The sequence below is a fragment of the Erpetoichthys calabaricus genome, chromosome 4, assembly GCF_900747795.2.
Source record: "Erpetoichthys calabaricus chromosome 4, fErpCal1.3, whole genome shotgun sequence".
Taxonomy (NCBI): domain Eukaryota; kingdom Metazoa; phylum Chordata; class Cladistia; order Polypteriformes; family Polypteridae; genus Erpetoichthys; species Erpetoichthys calabaricus.
This window is the reverse complement of record NC_041397.2, coordinates 134,128,134-134,152,286: the sequence shown is the minus strand read 5'-3', so window position 1 is coordinate 134,152,286 and position 24,153 is coordinate 134,128,134. Positions and strand designations below refer to the sequence as shown.

Below are 24,153 nucleotides of genomic sequence, written 5' to 3'. Positions count from 1 at the left end.
AAATTCAATGCTTGGTCACCAGAAATACTGCTGGGTCTGACATAAAAGAAGCTTAGCACATTAGCTAGCATTGAGTGAACACAACTTTAGTGTTGTCCATGTGTTGGACCCTTACACATTTTTAATTTTGTTCAAGGTTCAGCCTAGTGCAGAACAGAAGAGCACAGTTGGTGACAAGCAGGAGGAGTATCAGAGATCCAGATGGACAGGGCAGTATCTGTATAGCCTGTGCTTTTGCAACACTGAGTAAATAGTACAACTCTACTTACAGATCAATAGGGAATGTGTTGGGCCATGTCTGAACAAAAGTCCTGGGAAAAATATTAATCCCAGTCTATCACAACATTCACCTTTAGACACGAAAGACATATTGAGACATCTTTGCAGTTGTTTAGTGTAAATGCTTCAGTTTAACTGTAATGCAGCCCATCGGTGTCTCAAAATGAAAATGTTTAAATATAAAAGGGGTGTTTAAGAGAAACATAGCAGCCTTTTAAATCATGGCTCTGCCTCTTTTCAAAACAAGATCTCTGATATTGATCATTTACATCCTGTAGGCTAGGAAAGTAGGACTTTTGCAGGAATGCCTGATGCTGGTAGTATCATGTAAAACACGTTTAGTATAGCAAGTGTATGGAAACTAAGTGACCTGTATTGAGCAGATTGTTCTTGGAGCAAGTAAAAGATACAACAGTTTGCTGAATGTGACTTGTAACGGCCTCACAGATTGTGTCTGAAACTGTGAACAGTATATTAAAACTATGCCATCTTGAGGACCTGGCAAGTCCCAGCTATAATAATTTTTCCATCTGTCTGTTTATATAAAGTGACAATAATCCTAGCACTGAAAACACATGGGATTGCAATATTCTTTCTCTTGTACCCCCCATGGCTGCTGGTTTACCCATTTTCAGAACTGTTTTCCATCATTAAATTATTGCACTCAATCAAAGTTAGTGATGGTAGCACAGGGCAAATGTCAGGAACTAAACCTGGATGGGCCACTTGTCCTGCACAAAATGAGCACAAACAAATTAAATTCAGGGTAAATTACCCAGGACTTTTGTTTTTTACATTGACCTCACACAATATCCCAAGACATCCTTGTCAAAAAATGTGCATCATGGCAAGAAAAATTGCCATAAAAATGCAGCAATTACAAGACAAATGCTTCAGAAAATCAGATATAAATAAGAACATAGGCTCAGCAACTCATTCAGCAGACTAAATTATACACTTCTTCAGAGTGCTACATACATTCACAGGTTAGAACAAGAATTGTCCAAATTAAAGTGGAAACTGCACAAAGAGACCATCCAAACTCAACCCCCCTTCCACATAAGAAGAATATTTTAACAAAATGAACTGGAGATAGTGTGCAAAATGTTTAAGGCAATGAGTACAGGAATGCATGAACACAATGAACGGAATTGAATCGCTTGGCCGTACCATCTTGATCACTTACAATGTAATAATTGTCACCATGTGTATTAGGCTCACACAACATGTCAAATTATGCAAAAAGTGCCCAGCATTTGGGAGTAAACAAAGATGTATTCAGGTACTACAGCTCTTTACCATAACTCAATACTCTGCTTTTGAAGGGCACTAAACAATGTGAGGGTTTGGTTTTATACAGTATTTGGTCTAGTGGGACCACCATGGCTCCAGAGTTTTATGCCAACTAATTTTATAATCAGTTTATGATTCTTACTTTTACTTTAATTTAGTTATCTGGACTACAAATATTTCTAAAAAAATTCTTAATATTTATATTTGTTACCATAACCTTAAATGGTTATGTTCCTTTTGCCATTTTCTTTTTATTTACCCCTCATTGAAAAGTTTACTCCCTTACTTGTATCCAGATGCAGCAAATTTGCAATGTGCGGCGCAGACATGGGTACAACCAACACTGAAGGCTAAATGAGTTCAAAGACTTCAATGTTACATTCACTTGTCTGCTTTTTTGGAAATATTTGTTACAAATTAGTTCTTGGGCGGCACGGTGGCGCAGTGGTAGCGCTGCTGCCTCGCAGTTAGGAGACCCGGGTTCGCTTCCCGGGTCCACCCTGCGTGGAGTTTGCATGTTCACCCCGTGTCTGCGTGGGTTTCCTCCGGGCGCTCCGGTTTCCTCCCACAGTCCAAAGACATGCAGGTTAGGTGGATTGGTGATTCCAAATTGGCCCTAGTGTGTGCTTGGTGTGTGGGTGTGTTTGTGTGTATCCTGCGGTGGGTTGGCACCCTGCCCGGAATTGGTTCCCTGCCTTGTGCCCTGTGTTGGCTGGGATTGGCTCCAGCAGACCCCCGTGACCCTGTGTTCGGATTCAGCGGGTTGGACAATGGATGGATGGATGGATGGAAATTAGTTCTTAAATTAATATGGTTCAAAGCAATGGAAGTTATTGCTTTCATTTAGCATTCAATGTTGTAAGCATCTGGATACAATAAATTACATAAAAAGGGTAAATTATAAAGAAAATGGCACAGAAAACATCAGCATTTAAAGTTTTTGGCAAAAATACAAATATTTCAGAATTTCTTAGAAAAAAAAAAGAATTATAATGACAGCTCAATAAATGATCAATTAAAAGTAAAAATGATGCACTGATTGTGAAATTGGTTAGAATAAAAACTCACAGCTCCAGGAGACCCCAGGACTGAGCTTGGGAACCACTAACCTATGGGAACACTCTCCATAAGCACACTAACATATGCCTAATAAGGAGTATGTCATATTAGACAAAAAAATAAACAGCTCCGTTTATCAATACACACATCTCTTTTGTTTTTAGAAGCAGTTTTACAGTGGTGGATAAAAAGAAATGGCATGCAGCAAATCCCCTTTCATGAATAAAACAAATAGAATAAATAGATATTGTATGTGAGAATGAAAACCAAAAGGATTAGGTTGATAAAATGAAGATTATTTATGAGGTTTTGATTTTCTTCATTTACTTTTGAACAGGAAGATGTGGTTTGGACCCCGAAACAGAAGTGGAAGATGGCAGGGATGCAGCAGTCTCCAGACTTTCCAAGTTCTGACTTTCTGGTCGGTGCTTTCTTCGGATTGGTTTTATTGGAGGCTGGGTCTGTGAAGTCTCCTGAAAAAGATATGCTCATTAGTAACTTATTAACATTTAGAACTAAGTGCACAGAGTTTGAATTTAGCAAGTAAAATGGTATGCATCATACCATTCATCGGTACTATTTTTTATTAATTTGTAACCCACAGAACATAAATTTAAACCAGCAAATGATGGACACAGGATAGTGGGCAAAGAACTATGGGTCATCCTAATATAAGGCTCCAATGTAGGTAATTTAAAATACCCATATAAATCATGTGTAGAGGCAGCAGGTTGGCACAGTAGTAGCGCTGCTAACTCATAGTAATGAGACCAGGGTTCGTGTCCTGGGTCTTCCCTGCATGGAGTTTGCATGTTCTCCCCATGGCTGTGTGGGTTTCCTCCAGGTACTCCAGTTTCCTCCCACACTCCAAAGGCATGCAAGTTAGGTGTACTGGTGATACTACATTGGTAGTGTGTGGTTGGAGAGTATGTGTTCGCCCTGCGATGGACTGATGTCCTGCCCAGGGTTTGTTTCTGACTTGCACCCTGTGCTAGATGGGATAGGCTCCAGCACCCCTAGCAAAATTGTTCAGAACAATGCAGTTTAGAAAATCAGAGATTAAATCATGTGCATCTTGACATACTTAATTAAGTTTCAGAATTAAAAAGTGAAGGAGCACTGGCTGCAAGATAGGAACTAATCCTGTACAGATTGCCAGTCCGTCGCTAGGCACACTCAAGTGTATACTTTACAGTGAAATGTGATTAAATAGAAAACAATGTGAACATTAAAAGTACACAGACTATCCTATCCAGGATTTAACCTATGATCTAAATAGCCAAATTCAGGCCACTATGCTTCCTTTGAGAAAACTGTCCCACATGATAATATGCAGATATGGATTGAATGGGCAGTACAGGCATAAATAGTATGGTGGCAATTACTTCACTGCTTGGCCTTAATTACATTTTTTGACATTTGAATATTTATTGTAATTTAAATTGCAAAGAGTGATGGAAAAACAATAATCACCTGATATCTCATAAAATAAAAAGTCAAAAGGAAACAATAATATTGACTGCAATAACAGTAAAAATACCACACCCCATTTGCACACTCCATCCTCCCACAAAGTTTGCCATTATCAAAAAAAGTAAAAAGAAAATTGCCTCAGCAAAACCTACAAGGGAAACACAGGCTGGACATTAGACCATTGTTGAGATAAAATTTAGGTAGCGAGAAAAAGAGACCAACGGTAACCACAGGCCATTTAGCTCAACAGAATCTAAACTACAGCATGCCATTCTGTAACATATGAAGCAGATGACCTATTGATCACTGCTGCTGAGAGTTCCAGAAGAGTAAGATTAAAAAATGAAGCTTTCCTAAAGGAAGGAGAGAGAAACTTCAGAAATGCTGTAATGCTTGATTGCACATTTGAAAACATCTTTGAGTTTTTCATATAATAAATGTATTAATTTGATTTCTTCACAACATCAAAACATACTCTCCACGTTGCTTGATAATTTGCTTTACTAAACATATATATGCTCTTTTACAAGCTGAAATATACTCCAGTTCATTGGATAAACTAATTTAGAACAATGCTTTGAAAGCTGAAGATGAAGGTGTATTCCTCCAAAATGGGAAAACAGCTCTATAACAGACTAATAATTTGACACACATTAAAAACATCTTTTACACTGGCTAGCTTCTCCACATTATGTGTTGATAAGGTGTGATATGGACAGAGAGCTGTGAAAGACAGCCAGGTTGGTGAACAAAGGGATATCAGCTATGCTTTTTACGGCTGATTTACTACTTACACTTCTTCAAATTAACAATTGTGGATTGGTTTTCATTAACCTGCTTAGCGTTCTTCTCAAAAAAAAAAAAAAAAATAACACATAAAAAGCGTTGCATTTTTTGGCTTGAAAAATGACATTTTTATTAAATATCACCTTTGTACTTTTAGTTTTTTGCCCATTTTACAGTAGAAAGTCAGACGTGTAGAAAGTGTAATAGTGATTAAAATAATAATGAATAATAATAACAATAATAATAATAATATGAACTTCACACTGCACATATGCAAGTGAGCATCACTTTCAGACTCACCAGAATCACTTTCAGTTTCACTGATTTCACTGCCTGATGACAGATTCACTTCGTCATCACTGCTGATAAGAGGAGTCTCTTATAAGATGCCATTACGAGGCTAGGAAAAGACGCATCTAAACCGTTGCCCAGGTAACGCTTGGGCCTGACGCTTATGCAAGACACACCTATACTGTTGCCCGAGTAATGCTCAGCACTAACACTGTTGCCATTTTTACAGCCCAAATACACCTTGGATCTTAAATGAGATGCATCAATACGATTGTCCGAGTGATGCTCGGGTTGAACACTAAGGAGGTTAAAGTGAGCTTTGTCTCAATGATCGACTCCTGCCATTTTAATATATTTGCCTAGCAAAATCACAGTAGACTTTGAGATTAGTGCAAGCAATCACACAGCCAGGCTCCATATTGCTTTTATAATTCGTACACAGTACAGTCATTCTGTTTACAATCTTGAGGAATGCATGAATGTGGTCCTTTTGCTGAACTTATTATTTATTGATAAGTTTGGTTGTACTGGATACAAATCATAAGCATTCTAAAAATGGGCAGAAAGCTGTGAAATGTGCCAAGTGTAAAATCGGTTTGTTTACTGTTGTCAACGTATACAATCATGACTTCAAAATGTGGAATCATTGGTAACTTAAAGGAGATAAACAGTAGGTATGGAATTATGTACTGTTACAGGTGTGCTTGTGAAAAGTGTTTATTTACATAAAGTAAGTGATTTGAATTTGCCAGTCATAATCTCAAACATGCCGCATACATCGGGTGTGCAGCTGACTTGGTGATGTTTATTAGCTTTATAATGTTTGGATATGGCATAAAAAGATATCTTCAATGTGTTGGACTTCTTCTTTCATCCGTCTGTATCCATCAGAGAGTTGTGGGGAGCCAATGTTTATCCCAACAACACTGGATGAAAGGCAGACTTCTTTCAAGTTGTTTCATTTTACTTGACAAGCAATTTTAATCTCTTAACAAAGAAAGTGTGGCCTCAAACATGATAATAGTACCAATTGTCTACAACACGTTATGGCCTCAAATAAACATAACATCACATTACATTATAAGAGTATTCTTCTAGGGGCAGCATGGTGATGCAGTAAGTAGCACCACTACCTCATGAATCCAGCATTCTGAATTTGAATACCACACCTGGACATTGTCCCCAAGTCTGCATGGGTTTTACTCCAGTTTTCCAAAAGACAAGCAGATCAGGTTGATTTGTGATTCCAAATTAGGTTTATATATGAATGGGGCCTGTGAAGGACTGGCGCCCTGTCTTGGGTTATTTTATGCCTTGAGCCCACTCCTGCCATAAGCTCCAACCACTGAGACCCTGAATTTAAGTAAGAGGGTTTGAAAATGAGACGAGATGATGGTTTACCCAGGTCTTGTTCTTCCCTGTGCACAATGCTTCTGGAATAAGCCTTCCTATGACCCTTTACCAGATAAAGAAGATACTGAAAATTGATATGGATGGATTTAATTTAGAAAGTCAAAAGAAAGATTTCACTATGTTGAATTTAGCTTTAAGCTTCATAGATAATATTTTATCAGTAGTTATTTTAAATATGGATATACATGTATAAACTTTGAAATTGAAAAGATTTTTTAACAAGGGACCTTTTTGTTTCTTTATACCTTACCATTTTTACATTTAATTTACTTTCAATATTCTAATACAAAACAAAACATGCTACACAGCACCTAACCTTCATCTGTATCTTTTTTGCACAATTACTATCTTTTCTAATCTGAATGTAGATCTGTATGGTCATTTTGAGAATCGGCTTCATGCAGCCATTCGTCATTTGTGTTGCACTCGACTGGATGACATACTGTAGTCCAAAACATGCTGTGTAAAAGCTTAGTGTTAAAATGCAGAATTGTTATGCCAATAGAAACACAATATTTAAAGCAATAAATTTAAAAAAAATCATACTTTCCATCTGTGTAAACAGTCAATCACAGATCCATGCAGTTTCCAAGCCAACATTTTTTTAAGTTTAGCTTTAGAACAAATTTATTGAACTTTGAAAAGTCACTGTTCACTTCAAAACAATCACAGACTTTACAGTGAAAAACACTTTTCCCTAATATGCTTTAAAGAGTCAGTATATTTCTGAAAACAAAAATTACGACAAGATTTGAAAATGACAAGCTAATAAATATTTTTCCAACAAGATACAGATTTAAATGCAGCGATTTTGTCCATTTTCTGACAGGCTTATCCAACCAGTTTTACTTAAAACTGACTTGCTAGACATAAAATTCATATTAAGAAATGGTACTAACATTACAATGTTATAAAAAATATGTACGATTAGAATTAGACTTTTTTTATCAAAACATTTCTCTCTAGGCTCCGTGTGTAGTGTCAACCTTAATCAATATATCATCCATCCATAGTTCTGGATCAGACCCCAAACATTTTCTCCACCCACATTTAGAGGTCTGCGTCCCTACAGAAATCAAATTATACCTGCAGGACCAGACTCAAATTTTAAACTGCTGGACTAAATTGAAGAGCTGTGAGTGGATGCAGGTGATAAGACTTTATTCATGTGATTGGGGGCGGGTGGTCACAGCATAGATGAATCTCTGAGAAAATTGTTTCTTGAAATGTTATTACAACTATCATCAACATTCAAACCATTGTTGTTTCACTATAAAAGTATCTCAATGACCTGGCTAAATTGCACACCACAGACTAGTCATTCTGGCCCCCTAATCTTCCCCTGTCACTAACTGGCTAACCATCTCTCATCCTTTCACAACCTAAAAGCTAATGTGTGGTGAAATGTACTAGCGCAAAATGTTTGCCGTTGCATCATTCTGGTGGATGCTGCACATTAGTAGTGGTTAGTAAAGTGGCTTCCCAAACACTATTCTGAAGTGCTTTGAGTGTTGAGAAAAGCACGATATAAATGTAAAGAATAATTATTATTATTGCTTATGTTACACATAGCTACTTGTAAAGGCAGATGGACGATATTGATTACTGGGTGGTGAATTGTTTTCTTTATTGTCCTTTTGAATGTTCAGCTATTTTAAGGATCCACTTAAGCAATGTGCCTAATTCATGCGCTTTTTAGAGAGAAAAATGGAAATGCAGTCAGAAGTGGAATGGAATGTTTATGGGAGTAGGAGAAAGCAGGCATAATCGGGCAAAAACAGGATTAAACTTTATAAGGCGTGGCCATGAATGTGATTAAAAAAAAAAATGAGTGTCTCGCTGACTTCTACTAGTGTTTCCAAATCCCACATTGCAGGTGCTGGAATCAGAATTATCAGAATAATTTAGACCACTCCTGGCTGGGATTCCAGTTCATCACAGGTCTTACATAAGCACCTTAAAAGTATCTTATTTTACATTCAGTAGCGCAGCCAAAGATACTTATAAAATGCATGCCTGGAAAGTTTCATGAAGTGCAGCATCAAATATTTTCAAGCATAATGCAAGTTACTAAACAGCTATCATTAATCAATGGTGAAAAATTGTTCAATTTTGACTGTAACTATATTATTTGACTGCTGACTTGATGAAGCATGAAAATCAAATATAATTGTTGTTCTGCCATGCCATTACACATAATTCAAATCTAATACACGAGCAAAGTTACGCAATAGTCATTAATTCATTTTCTATAGCTTACTCTCTCAAGGCATAGTTAGAGTCTGTCCCAGCAGCAACCATGCAAGGTATGAATTTAACGTGGGCAGTTGCTTAATAACGGTGCAAAACTCAAATAATGTATGTAGCATGAAAAAAAAAATGGCAAGCAAGAGCACAGCCTGTACTAAGTGGATAACTCCTAGTCCCTCAATACATCCATGTCCACATCCATTACCATACTCCAAGAGCAATCACTTGTTTTCCTTTTTCCTACCCAAAATGATAAACCTTTGTTGCTGATGCTGCATATCTGACATCTTATATTTTGAAAAAAGGTTACAACTAAGTGCTTTCTTACTCAAGAAAGGTTTATAAGATAAATACTAAAAAATAACCATACAAGACTCTCTTAATTAACTAATACTCATTTTTAATAAGAATGTCACAATGAAATGCAGCCCATGAAGATTCAAATATAGTCACAATAAAGGAAAAGTAAAACAATAAAAATCTTGCCTTTCTTTGGATAGAGAGCCTACAGTATTGAAATCCTAGTTTAATAAATCATGTATTGTTTAGGGTAAACTAAAACATTCAGCGTGATAGCTACTTTGTAGGAATAAACTGAGTTTAGAGTCTCCATGAAGAAGATTGGGAAACTAATGCAATGCATAAAATACAAAGTATATGTATACTGTGGAAAAGATGGCAAATTATAGTTTTAAGTACATCTGAGGAGGAGGTATTGCTCACAAGTAGAGAATGTAAAACCATAAATTCACTGTCACTATTAACCAGCACAAGAAAGTATATTCCAAAATGTCTTTCCAAGAAGCCTTTTAAATCATTTCTGCGCCATCTAACATGCCAGAAACGCATATGTTATTTTTCCAATGATGAGGTTAATTTCTTCGAAGTCAGTTAACTTCCTCTTCAGCATTGCCACAGTACATTTTACTTTATATCATGAACTACTGTGTTATACAGGTGCTGGTCATAAAATTAGAATATCATGACAAAGTTGATTTATTTCAGTAATTCCATTCAAAAAGTGAAACTTGTATATTAGATTCATTCATTACACACAGACTGATGTATTTCAAATGTTTATTTCTTTTAATGTTGATGATTATAACTGACAACTAATGAAAGTCCCAAATTCAGTATCTCGGAAAATTAGAATATCAATTAAGACCAATGCAAAAAAAGGATTTTTAGAAATGTTGGCCAACTGAAAGGTATGAACATGAAAAGTATGAGCATGTACAGCACTCAATATTTAGTTGGGGCTCCTTTGGCCTGGATTACTGCAGCAATGCGGCGTGGCATGGAGTCGATCATTCTGTGGCACTGCTCAGGTGTTATGAGAGCCCATGTTGCTCTGATAGTGGCCTTCAGCTCTTCTGAATTGTTGGGTGTGGCGTATTGCATCTTCCTCTTCACAATACCCCATAGATTTTCTATGGGGTTAAGGTCAGGCGAGTTTGCTGGCCAATCAAGAACAGGGATACCATGGTCCTTAAACCAGGTACTGGTATCTTTGGCACTTTGTGCAGGTGCCAGGTCCTGTTGGAAAATTAAATCTGCATCTCCATAAAGTTCGTCAGCAGCAGGAAGCATGAAGTGCTCTAAAACTTCCTGGTAGACGGCTGCGTTGACCTTGGACCTCAGAAAACACAATGAACCAACACCAGCAGATGACATTGCACCCCAAACCATCACTGACTGTGGAAACTTTACACTGGACCTCACGCAATGTGGATTCTGTGCCTCTCCTCTCTTCCTCCAGACTCTGGGACCTTGACTTCCAAAGGAAATGCAAAATTTACTTTCATCAGAGAACATAACTTTGGACCACTCGGCAGAAGTCCAAAGGCGAGATGCTTCTGATGCTGTCTCTTGTTCAAGAGTGGCTTGACACAAGGAATGCGACAGCTGAAACCCATGTCTTGCATACGTCTGTGCGTGGTGGTTCTTGAAGCACTGACTCCAGCTGCAGTCCACTCTTTGTGAATCTCCCCCACATTTTTGAATGAGTTTTGTTTCACAATCCTCTCCAGGGTGCGGTTATCCCTATTGCTTGTACACTTTTTTCTACCACATCTTGTCCTTCCCTTCGCCTCTCTATTAATGTGCTTGGACACAGAGCTCTGTGAACAGCCAGCCTCTTTAGCAATGACCTTTTGTGTCCTGCCCTCCTTGTGCAAGGTGTCAATAGTCGTCTTTTGGACAACTGTCAAGTCAGCAGTCTTCCCCATGATTGTGTAGCCTACAGAACTAGACTGAGAGACCATTTAAAGGCTTTTGCAGGTGTTTTGAGTTAATTAGCTGATTAGAGTGTGGCACCAGGTGTCTTCAATATTGAACCTTTTCACAATATTCTAATTTTCTGAGATACTGAATTTGGGACTTTCATTAGTTGTCAGTTATAATCATCAACATTAAAAGAAATGAACATTTGAAATACATCAGTCTGTGTGTAATGAATGAATCTAATATACAAGTTTCACTTTTTGAATGGAATTACTGAAATAAATCAACTTTGTCATGATATTCTAATTTTATGACCAGCACCTGTATGTGGTATTATACACAAATTTTGATAAGACCCTAAAATTTTCAAACTCCTTGCTGCCATTTTTTGGACTGAGGCATTGAACTTATTTTGGAGAATCAAAAGCAACCATATAACTTGTTAAATTATAATTTGCCATTAAATAATTATCTAGTAATCATTCTTATTAAATAGATACAGTATGTTCATCGTTACAATAGGTATTTCATTAAAGACAAAGAACAGAATGTGATCATCTAAATAAAAGTTAACTAGTTTAATGATAGGCTTAATGAAATTGCTGTAGGCTGTGACCCCTGGATATCACTGTATCAAGAAGGTGGCGCTTGTACTGAAGATGTCTATTACAGCAAGTGCCTCTGAAGGTGAGTTGAGCAAGAGTTCACTGATCCAAAAATTAATTTTCAATGTAATACAATGGAGTAAATGTTGTTTAAGACGAGAGTCACTGGCTTTTTCATTGCTTGAGACCACAGTCTTCATGTCCTGTGCCATGATGGTATCTGTTGTGGGAAAAAGCAGATTTGAGACCACTCAATGTAATACTTTGTACCTGACTAGTTTTTTCAGAAAAACCTGGTTTTCCAATAAAACATCAGAAATTATTAATAAGAGACTCACTGAATCTTCATGGCCAGTATATACCTGATGCACCAACATAATCACAGGTACAAAGTTTAGAAGATTAGGGAACCACTTGGTGCACAATTGTGTGAGAAGAAGGGATCCAATCATTCTTCTCAGCACCCACGTTAAATTGCCATGATTCTGAAGTTTTCTCTACAGGCCCTGTCCTTCAGATTGACAAGCTTTGTTTCTAAGGCAGTAACCTCATTATGGAGCATGTTCATCTCTGAGTCATGATAAGATGAAACGTCTCTTTTTAATTTTGCATGCTCCTCTTTAATAACTAACTCAGCTTGTGTTTCAGTTAACATTGGTCTGCATAGTCTTTTTCAGTACAGGTGTATGGTTGAGAAGGTTCCTCATTTAATCCAAGCACAAATCCTTGCCATTGCAAGATTCTGATAATGGATGCAGCAGCTTCTTTGGTGAGTTAAACGTAAAGGAGTGGGTTCTTTGCCCTGAAGTGGACACACTCTTCTAATTAACGATAAGTAGCACAGAATAACTGAGTTTGCTCAGTGTATACAATAATGGACTGTTTGGAGTAGGAAGACAGAGCTCAAGATACTATCTAGGTATCAGAGTGAAACGCCATGGAATAATCTGGGATTATGTGACATTATGTTCCTTTCTTAAAAGTCATATGTATCATTTATCATGATTAAATAACGGAAAACGTAAAGTAATCCCAAAAATGCTAGTCATGACTAGGAAGACTATTTAAAAGACTCGGATTATTTATGACAATTTTTATTAATTTGTTTCTGCAGCACTCTTTATATTAATTAGTGCAAACTGCTGCATATGCTTATTAATACGGTATTATTAGGACTAAGAAATAACATTCAATAAAATACAAAACACTATGTAATCTGGCTGCTTTACAAATAAAAACAAATCAATTGAGTAAGAGTGGCACAGCAGTAAGCACTTGGTTATTGCCTATGTGGATGGTGCACGTTCTGCTTACATCTGTGTAGTTTTGATCCCCCTGTTATAGAAGCACATCTCCAAATTCTCATATTTTAGGTTAAATGGTAGCTCTAATTTATCCTTTTGGAAGTAAATGGGGATGGGTGAATGACTGTGCACCTATGTGGGACCTCATATATTATATTCCTGCCTTGCCTCCAGTGGTGATATGGCATTCCTGCTATCCTGTTTTGAATTAAATAGTATGTAAAATGTTGCTATAATTTAGGTCTTAAGAATCCTAATAAGTAATATACACTGTAAATATGCAACTAGTTGGCAATGCAGGAAAGGAAAACTCATGTATGCACATTCCACAGAAGAAAAATAACCTCTCGAAATCACAGTTCTTAGACACTGACTTGCCTTTTTCTGCCAGCCTACGTGAAAGTACCATTCTAGGTGTTTTACAGTGGACTCCCATTCAGGCTAGTGAATGTGGATTTTGAATATAATTTTGCTAGATATAACTGTTGACTAGTGACTCTAAACCTGGACCAGTGTGAGTGTGACTGTGCATTGCAATCCACCATCACAATGTACAGGATTGTGTCCTGCCTTTGACTTAGTGCTGCTGGGATAGGCATGGCTCCCTGTGAGCCTAAGCTAGAAGTGTGGGCTAGAAAATGGATGGATGGCTGATTCTAAGTCATTTTACTGACTATGTTCTATGACTATGAAATTCTAACAGGTCAAGTTCAAGTGGATTATCAAAAAAAGCAAGAAAGGGAACTACAGTGTTACTGTTAAGTATCTTTTAGAATAAAATAAGGTAAGTAGAAATGAAGGAAAACAAAATGACAAGTTTATAGATGAAATCAATAAAATGTTAGTTTACCATTCAAAAGTTTTAGCCTTTTATATGTTATAGACACTTGCTCTCCATCTAACCATGGCAGCTCATTTTCTTTAGAATATGTAAATATTAATTAAAACCTACTAAATATAAGAATAAGTGTCAGTTTATGTTTAAATCCAGGGTTGGTCACCATCTTTGTGTAGTCTGCATTTTCTTCATGTGTCTGTGTATTATTTTTTTTATGTTCTATATCCCAAAGATAGGCATGTTAGGTGAATTTAAGATAGAACGAGTGGACTTGAGTGTGAGCGTGAGAGCGTGTCCTGTGACTGAATGGCACCCAGTTCAGGATTGGTTACTGATTTATGTGCATGGTGCCTCCAGGACAGAAAACGTCCCCTAAGCCCCAATAACTGGATTAAGCAGTTTTAAAATAGATAGATGATCATATAATTTAAGTGGAAAAGTTTTAAAAAATACTTTCAACATTAACTTTACATAAATATCCATGTGAACATTTAATGTAATAAAAACTGTTTTCACACACAGAGTATTTTTGGCCCTTACAGACAATTTTACAGACCTTATTTGAAAGATTATGAAGTAAATGTACATCTAAAGGATTGCAGTGCTTTCATCTTAGACAGAGGAACATTACAAAATGTTGTAAGCATGACAGAGTGAGAATGCAATGCGGCCCAACCAGGATGATAAAAGCAACCATGTAGGAGGAGTTTTAGAAGAAACTGAAAGAACTTCACTTATTTAGCCTGGGGAAAGGTTAACAGGGTAGAGCCTGATTTAATCACTCCAGCTGTTTAAAGGATGTGTTACAGGTAAGAGCAGGAGACCACCTGTGGGTCAGACTGAAGGAGGAATGCATACTGACACTGATAAGGAGACAGTTAAAAGAGATTGAAGGAAACGCATTTTACAAGAAGATTAGTAAACAGATGATTTTTAGCCTAGAGTAATTCAGTCTAAGAATATATGGCTTTTAAAAGGCTGAGAATGGATTGGAAAAAATAAAAAGGAATATGGCATATACAAAAAATTTTGCAGGAAGGGGTGTATGATCAAACAGTTGTAATGGCCAACCCCTTACCCAGCCGGCAGATACACTTCCAAGACCTGTGGCCTGGATAAATTACTGAGGCTAATCTATAGATACCAAGCCGTACCTCTAACAAATAAAATTTTCCCCACAATCGATGGTTTAAACATAAGCACAAAAACGGAGATACTGTATGTAAAAATAAGTGTATAAATATATTAAATGAAACAATAACAAAAAATGCAAATTTCACACATGGAAAATAAGTATATATATATATGTATATATATATATATATATATATATATATATATATATAGATAGATAGATAGATATGTATATCCCTCCACCAAACTAACAACGTGACAACACCATATATACAATAACAAACCCCCCCTTGTCCCAGTAACATATAACAAACAAAAAACACAACTAACAATGAATGAATACGGAAAATGCCAATGACAGTGAACTTGAGTCCGAGTATACAACTGTCCTGAATACGGATGACTGGTCAACAGATAAGTAATGTGTTTGAATTTCCTGGAAAAAATGGAGCAACATCACCGTGAATCCTCGGCGTGTGGTGGATAATGTAGTCCAACCCCAGGGTCTCTGGCAATGATTGAATTGAAGTAAGTCCGGAGGAATAAAAAACAAACTGGTTACAAAAGCGCAATGTGGAAAACAGCAGGTAAAGTTGGTTCGTTGTCGTGAAAATATAATCTCCGTCTTTCTCCTCTGTCCCTGGTCTGTTCCCTCCTGATTGTTTATATAGTAATGAGCTGGATGTAATTAATTGATTATAAACAGGTGCTTTCCATCTTGGGGCTGCGGTCTCTTTCCATCATCTGTCCCCCCTGTATTAATGGGGACGACATTCACTGACGCACACATTATAAACAGCAAATGCGACGATGGAAACAAAACGCATTCAGTACAAACATTGAAAACACTATTACTCTGTAGCCCCGCTACACAGTTAATTAATTATCAATTTTACCTTTGGCAATGCTGGTAAATTAATTAAAACAATCAACAAGATGCCATCCAAGGGACACCAAGGTAAATGTAGTCTGAGTGAGGGTTCTTTGTCTCATTTCTCAGCAGGGACATCAGATATATGAAGAGATCTGTACAATGTATGAATGAGGTTTGCATGTGGGAGAAAGTCTACATTAAACACTTTCTATGTTGTGGTTGAAAATGGCCATAGACATACTTTCACAAATCACCCAGACACACTTGCTGCAATAAACAAAATAACACAATTTATTTATAACATAAGGATAATGGAAGATGGAAATAAGCAATTTGTGATACAGTACCTGCCAAATACTTCAAAGAGTACAAAACACGTATTTTGTCCTAATTGGGGCTTATCAGGTGTACGTACATTTTCTTCCCCTTATGGGGATCGAACCTCAGATGTCAGCACCTAAGGCAAAGCCTGTGACATTGTGCAATGGCGGCTGCTTTGCTTACTTGACAGGGTGAAGTTCGATTCCCGTCAGGCAGAGGTCCTCAATCACGGTCCTGGAGGGTCGTAGTGGCTGCAGGTTTTTGCCCCAACCCAATTGCTTAATAAGAAGCACTTATTACTCAAGTAACACTTCTGCTTCACTTTAGTTATCTTGCTTGTTAAGATTTTGAACGCTTATTGCTTATTTTAACCTTACAGTAAATAGCTGTATTCTTAATTTTTAATTGCTCCTTATTAGCAATAACATGCAAATGACAAAAGAGACCAGCATTTCTCCATTTAGTTTTACACCTTTGTGTATTTATCACACACTATTTGGTTTAATTAAATACCTGGAAGGAAAGTGAAGAGAAAAATGAAGGACTGAGAAGTATTCATCCATTTTAGCCATCAAATCATTTGAATAATATCCTTAGAAAGGGGAAGAAAATCTAGGATATGAGAATGACCTGACATAGCAGTTAAAACACTAACAAACCATGAAATTAAATTATTGGCAAGAATTGCTTTCTAATTAAGTAACCGGATTAGAACAAAAACCTGCAGCCACAGCGGCCCTCCAGCACTGTGATTGAGGAACAGTGCCGTAAGGGGAAGCAAAGGCGCGTATACCTGATGATCCCCAATTAAGGTGAAACACACGTCATTAATCTTTGCATTACTTGGCAGGTACTGCATTACATATCTACAATCTACTTTTCACAATTGAGTAATTATTACAGACCATACTTTATTTCCATATGGGACTGTAAGCTGTACCTTACCAAGACTTAACTTATAACTTACGGCAGCTTTTTGTTGGTTTCTTAAAATGAATCGGAGGCACAAACTTATGAGGAAAAGTGATTAATTAGGTCCTAACAGGAAAAAAGGGACTTGGGCAGAGGCGTAGCTAGGGTTTTCAGTGCCTGGGGACAACTGAAGATTTCACACCCCCTCCTGTTTGCCAAAATGCAATGGGGAACATCAATTCGGCACCCCCTGGATGCTGCGCCCTGGGACAGATGTCCCCCCTTGCCCCCCCTAGCTACGCCACTGGACTTGGGCAATGAGAGGAAGGAGACAGGGAATTAAGCCAGAGTAGTGACCCTTCTATACTTGTCCCTGACCAGCACTGATGCATTTACTTTAACAAAAGGAATAAATGCGTAATACTTAAAATGTTAGACCTTCAAAGAACTACCAGCAATATTTACAGGGTAATAACTTTAATTCTCATCTTAACAAAAAGCACTATGTGCGACTCAAGAGATAACCTGGAAATGCAAAAGCTGAACATTCAAATGCAGAATCAGAATATCTACTTATTGACCTGTGTAGCAGTTCAAAGCTCCAGAGAACAAAGCCATGTTTTTTTCTCATCAAAAAATGTATTGTTCTAAAAAAACCAATAAAATCAACACTTAATTGAATTACAATAATAATTTGATTTTGACAGATAAAGCAACTTGTGCTAGTGCAGGATGCTAATAGCGCAATAGAAAATAAGCATCGATTGTATGATTTTTACTAAAGGCAAAAGTGGGCTATTAGTACATTTAACTTTCTGATCTCTACTGGGAAAGAGCATTACAAATATCAATGCCGCCTCTTTTAGGGAGGCAGACTGGTTCTATTGACTGGTTACTCATGTATACGTGTTTTTTAAAGCCTCACGAGAATGGTAAATGTTCTGAGAGAAGAACACAAGTTATGAATTTGAAATGTACTTCTTACTGTTTTTGAAGAACTTCATTCCTCCAATTTCCAATAGTCTACTTTAGCTGACCCTGCCTCTGGGACTGGGCAGCATACAACAAACTGCAGTTTATAATGCAAATTGACAGAGAAACAAGCATAGCCGAGACAGTTACGGACAATAAATCATTTAAGACCCCTTCTCTAACTGCACTTTCTGAACATAACTTATGACTCAATTCCCTGTTTTATGGGAGATAGTTTCCTTTTTATTTGTTTTTGTCACCACTCACTTTTGCGACAATTTAAAATACAATTCAATTTATCACAAGCAAATAACCAGTCTATAGGCTAGTGACTGAATTTATGTTAAAATATTCATTCCTTTTCAGCTTGCTAATGCAGCATCTTTCAAAATCTTTCGAATTTTGTTTGCATTTTATAAATCAGGCCTCAATATTTTATAGTGACATAAGGAATGCGCAACACTGGAATACAAAGATTGTTGAGTCATGAATAAAAGTGCATGTGCACAACTGAAAATGCAGCATCTGTATACTTCAAGGAATTTTATTTTAAACTGGCAAATAACACAATTGAGATTGTAAACACCTCAGTTGAATAAGTAGCTGAATATAGAACTAATGAATGTATGGGAAACTAAGAAACTATTTATGAAACAATACATGCATTAAATAAAATAGTCTACACATCTTTTCTAAAATTTCAGCTTTTCTTAAAGTAAAGGTTGAAATGTAATCAAATAATTTTTCACAATTAATAAAATTTTTTAACAAACAATATTTTAATATAATAAGAGAAAAAAATATATACACTACTCAAAAACAATTGAAGGAACACTTTAACCATCACAGTCTATTACACTTTAACCATCACTTTAACCATCACAATTGAGATTGTAAACACCTCAGTTGAATAAGTAGCTGAATATAGAACTAATGAACGTATGGGAAACTAAGAAACTATTTATGAAACAAACAATACATGCATTAAATAAAATAGTCTACACATCTTTTCTAAAATTTCAGCTTTTCTTAAAGTAAAGGTTGAAATGTAATCAAATAATTTTTCACAATTAATAAAATTTTTTAATAAACAATATTTTAATATACTAAGAGAAAAAAATATATACACTACTCAAAAACAATTGAAGGAACACTTTAACCATCACAGTCTATTACACTTTAACCATCACTTTAACCATCACAGTCTAACACCAAGTCAATTAAGCTTCAGGGATATCAATCTGTCCAGTTAGGAATCACGAGTAATTGTGAATCAGCTTCACTTGATTTGGCGCAAATGAAAGTGAGAACTGGTGCACTGGAGAGGCAACAAGAAGACAATCCCCATAAATGGAATGGTTTTGCAGTTGGAGGCTACAGGCAATTGCTTTCTTCTTATCCTTCCTGACCGAATCTTCTCTAGTTTTGTGTTTTGCTAGTGTCCTTGTCACTACTGGTAGTGTGAGGTAGTACCACCAGCCAATTCAGGCTGCACAGGTAGTTGTGCTCCTCCAGGATGGCACATCCATCAGAAAAAGGTTTGCTGTGTCTCCCAGCACAGTCTCAAGAGCATGGGCTGGTGGTTTTAGTTTCCTTTAACCATTACTCAGTAAAGACTTTCCATTTGAATATTTCATTCATCGAGATCCGATGTGTGATTTAAGTGTTCTCTTAATTTTTTTGGGCAGTGTATAACAAGCATTCATTGTCTTGGAATAGCTGTTCATACCCTTTAACTGATACTTTGCAGAGCCTGTTCTGCTTGGTTTATAATCCATTTAAATAACTTTTTATCAGTTTAGCACATATAGATTATTATATATTTATCACACTGTTCTTTGCAGAAGAGTTCAAGCTCAGCCAAATTGTGAGGGGATCACTAATGCTCTGTCCTGTTCAGATGGCTCCACAGACTATCTATGCTCTGACTAGTCCATTCCAAAGCCATTGATCAATCTATTTTTTGTAATAATATTCCCTTGTTGAGATGTTTGCTTATTTTGTGTGGTTGGATTGAGAACTGAAAGTCTTTCTTTTTGCAAATGGCAGTTTTATGTCAAAATAGCTTTATACCTGGATCCATTAATTTTCCCTGCTATCTTGACTAGAGGTTCTGCGACCACTGAAGAAGAGCAACCGATGCTGCCACCATGCTTGACAGCAGGTACAATGTCATTTGGGCAATGAATTGTGTTGGCTTTGTACGAAACATATCAATCTGTCTATCTATTATATAATAAAACACTAAAGTCTGTGTATGTGTCCAGTCATTCACAGCAACCTGAATGGTCAGTTTAGCTTTAGTGACACGATCAAAAGAGGAAGTATGAATGTGAGAAACACAAGAAGAAATGGTACAGGATGCATGTTATGAGAGTCACCTTCAAAGGCAGGAAGTACAGTATAAAAGCGGACAGGGGGTGTGAAATGTGCTTTGAAATGACAGAGGCGGAGAAGCTGGCTATATGGGACTAGACTCGAGAAACTGATCAAAAAATTAAAGGAACACTTTGAAAACACATCAGATCTCAATGGAAAAAAAAAATCATGCTGGATATCTATACTGATATGGACTTGGAAATGTGTTACGAACGAAGGTATGCCACATCGTTTGATGGAAATGAAAATTAGCTACAGAGGGCTGAATTCAAAGACACCCCGAAAATCAAAGTGAAAGAAATGATGCGGCAGGCTAGTCCATTTTGATGAAATTTCATTCCAGCAACTCAAAATTGTACTCAGTAGTTTGTACGGACCCCACGTGCGTGTATGCATGCCTGACAACATCGGGGCATGCTCCTAATGAGATGACGGATGGTGTCCTGGGGGATCTCTTCCCAGATCTGGACCAGGGCATCACTGAGCTCCTGGACAGTCTGAGGTGCAAACTGGCGGCATCAGATGGACAAAAACATAATATCGCAGAGGTGTTCTATTGGATGTAGGTCAGGTGAGCGTGGGGGCTGGTCAATGGTATCAATTCCTTCATCTTCTAGGAACTGCCCACATGCCCACATACTCCTGCCACATGAGGCCGGGCATTGTCGTGCATCAGGAGGAACCCAGGACCCACTGCACCAGCATAAGAGTTGACAATGGTTCCAAGGATTACATTCCGATACCTAATGGCAGTCAAGGTGTCGTTGTCTAGCCTGTAGAGGTCTGTGCGTCCCTACATGGATATGCCTCCCCAGACCATTGCTGACCCACCACCAAACAGGTTTATGCTGAACGATGTTACAGGGAGCATAATATTCTCCCCAGCTTCTCCAGACCCTTTCATGTCTGTCAGATGGGTTCAGGGTGAACCTGATCTCATCTGTGAAAAGCACAGGGTGCCAGTGGTGGACCTGCCAATTCCGGTATTCTATGGCAAATGCCAATCGAGCTCCACAGTGCTGGGCAGTGAGCACAGGGCTCACTAGAGGATGTTGGGCCCTCAGGTCACCCTCATGAAGTCTGTTTCTGATCGTTTGGCCAGAGACATTCACACCAGTGGTCTGCTGGAGGTCATTTTGTAGGGTTCTGGCAGTGCTCATCCTGTTCCTCCTTGCCCAAAGGAGCAGATACCGGTCCTGCTGATGGGTTAAGGACCTTCTATGACCCTGTCCAGCTCTCCTACAGTAATTCCCTATCTCCTGGAATCTTCTCCATGCCCTTGAGACTGTGCTGGGAGACACAGCAAACCTTCTGGCAATGGCACGTATTAATGTGCCATCCTAGAGAAGCTGGACTACCTGTGCAACCTCTGTAGGGTCCAGGTATCACCTCATGCTACCAGTATTGATACTGAACGTAGCCAAATGCAAAACTAGTGCAAAAACAGTCAAAAAAGATGAGGAGGGAAAAATGTCAGCAGCCTCCATGCTTTGGAGGTTGTCTCATTGTTGCCCTTCTAGTGTACCTTTTGTTAATTTCATTAACACCAAAGCAGCTGAAAAAGAAACAACCCCCTCTGCTACTTAACTGACCAGATCAATATCCCAGAATTTTCATTGACTTGATGCTACACTCCGATTAAAAAGTGTTCCTTTAATTTTTTGAGCAGTACATTTATTGCATTAATTGTAGAAGTTCCTTTAAAGTCACCGTCAACCTCTTGGTAGTCTTCCAAAAGAGCTTTCTTGTTGTTGACTTATGATTTAGTATGACACCCTGATCTTTGCAAGATCTTACTGTCATTTTTTCAAATTGATGGACTTTCAGAGCTCCACGATATGCTGCATGTAATTCCTTCAAAATTATGTTATAGTTTTTCCTTGTAGTTTCAACTATATGATCCTATAGATCTACTGTCAGCTGTTTGTGGATCATACAATATTTACCTTTACATTATGTCACCAAGAAACCTTCAGGGAAATCTTATAGGATTGGTTATTTTTACTCAGGGCTATTTAGAATAATTACAGCTGAAATTAAATGAAAGTTAATTAGCTTTGTACATGATATTGAATGTAACTTCTTAAATGTGAAACAGTTAACAATAGTCATTATAAAAGGTGAGAATACTTACACTGCCAAGTTATTCAATATTGTTTCCTTTTCTTATTTATATTTATTTTTTCTCAAAAGGGCTTTATTTGTTTTTTTTACTTAAATATCAGTGGTTAAAAGTGTTATGCTACAGCCAGGGCTTCATGTCTGGATCATGTGTCATAAGATTTTGTCTATTTCTTGTCTTTTGTATATAATTTTATGAGTACTATTTTTGAATGATTTATATCTAATCATATTCTCAATGAATACTCTTTCATATATATATTATTTTTTTTTATAATATTGTTTATATATTAATTAGTTCTGATTTGTACTGAATGTTCCTGGTTATCCTTATGTTAAGCCTTAGGGGCCAGGGTCCCTGATACCATAGCTGAGAAATCACTCCCCAGGTCTTTTAAAAGCTTGCAATATCAACTGTGCTGTACTTTAGAAAACTGTTTTTATGGCTCTTCCTTGGATTTTAGGTTTTATTTTTTGTGAGTGAGTGTGTATGGACATTGGCTTTATTTTCTAAGTTTTGGTTCCTGGATTTCAGACTTGTCTAGGTAATCATCAGGTTTGCTTTGGTGAACACTTTTTTATTTTGGTTCTACCATTGTTTTTGTTATCATAGTTCGTCTTTTCCAATTTAGAGATGTTTGTCTTTAAAGTCTTTACTTCTTTTTTTTGGACCTGTGCAGGCCAAAAGCCTGCTTCTTGCGTTTTGGCCAAGGCCCATTTAGTGGTTAGGAATCAATGACACTTTGATGCATGTTTTTTAAAGGTACCCTGGATGTGTGCAGCCATGCAGAATCAGAATAATAAAGTCTTACTAAATATAAAAAAGTCTCAGCATTAACATAACATTTTCAATAAGAGGTTGTAGAATTTCGATATCCACTCAATACAGTTATATTTATACGTGTACTGTATACTGCATTTTATTTATACCCAGATATAAGGGGAACATGCAACCAGGCCTAGGATTTGTATACTAACTGCCAGCTTATAAACTGGCCTTGTGCATGAGTGGGTCCTGTGTTAGACTGGCACTTTTTTGCTTTTCCCAAGGTTAATTCCAGCTATGCACTCTGTGTTGCTGGGCTAGGATATGATCCCATGCTGCCCTGAATTGGTCTATTCAAGTTTGAAAATATTATATTTATATAACTGTTACTGCTAGGATTCTGGGAAGACCAGGTTAATCCAACTGGAAATGAACAAAAGGAATAGATACACACAATAGCACAAAGGATTGACTTAAATTTCTCAATCACCATAACAAGTATGCCTTTGTAAAAATTTTAATAGAAAAAGTACGTCAAACAAATAAAAAATAGGAAAATGATAAACAGAAAAAAATTTATTTTACTATATCATATTTAAGCACCATTTATCTATTCATTTTAACATGTAGTTGTTATGAGCTTGCGCCAAATTCATCAGCAAACAGGATTAGCGAGAAACTCACTGTTGATGAAATAATATTTAAATATGGAGACTTCATAGACGTTTCCTCCCACAGTCCAAAGACATGCTGGTTAGGTGAATTGGCGATTCTAAATTGGCCCTAGTGTGTGCTTGGTGTGTGGGTGTGTTTGTGTGTGTCCTGCGGTGGGTTGGCACCCTGCCCGGGATTGGTTCCTG

At 37.3% G+C, this 24,153-nt stretch overlaps 1 protein-coding gene across 1 annotated transcript in view; it reads right to left on the bottom strand.

Annotated features, from left to right (window-relative positions):
- Positions 1–24,153, bottom strand: part of reps2 (RALBP1 associated Eps domain containing 2) — a 241,800-nt gene that overhangs the window by 20,071 nt on the left and 197,576 nt on the right. Inside the window, 1 exon segment of the mRNA XM_028799808.2 lies at positions 2,959–3,104. Within this exon segment, the coding sequence (XP_028655641.1) occupies positions 2,959–3,104 (146 nt within the window).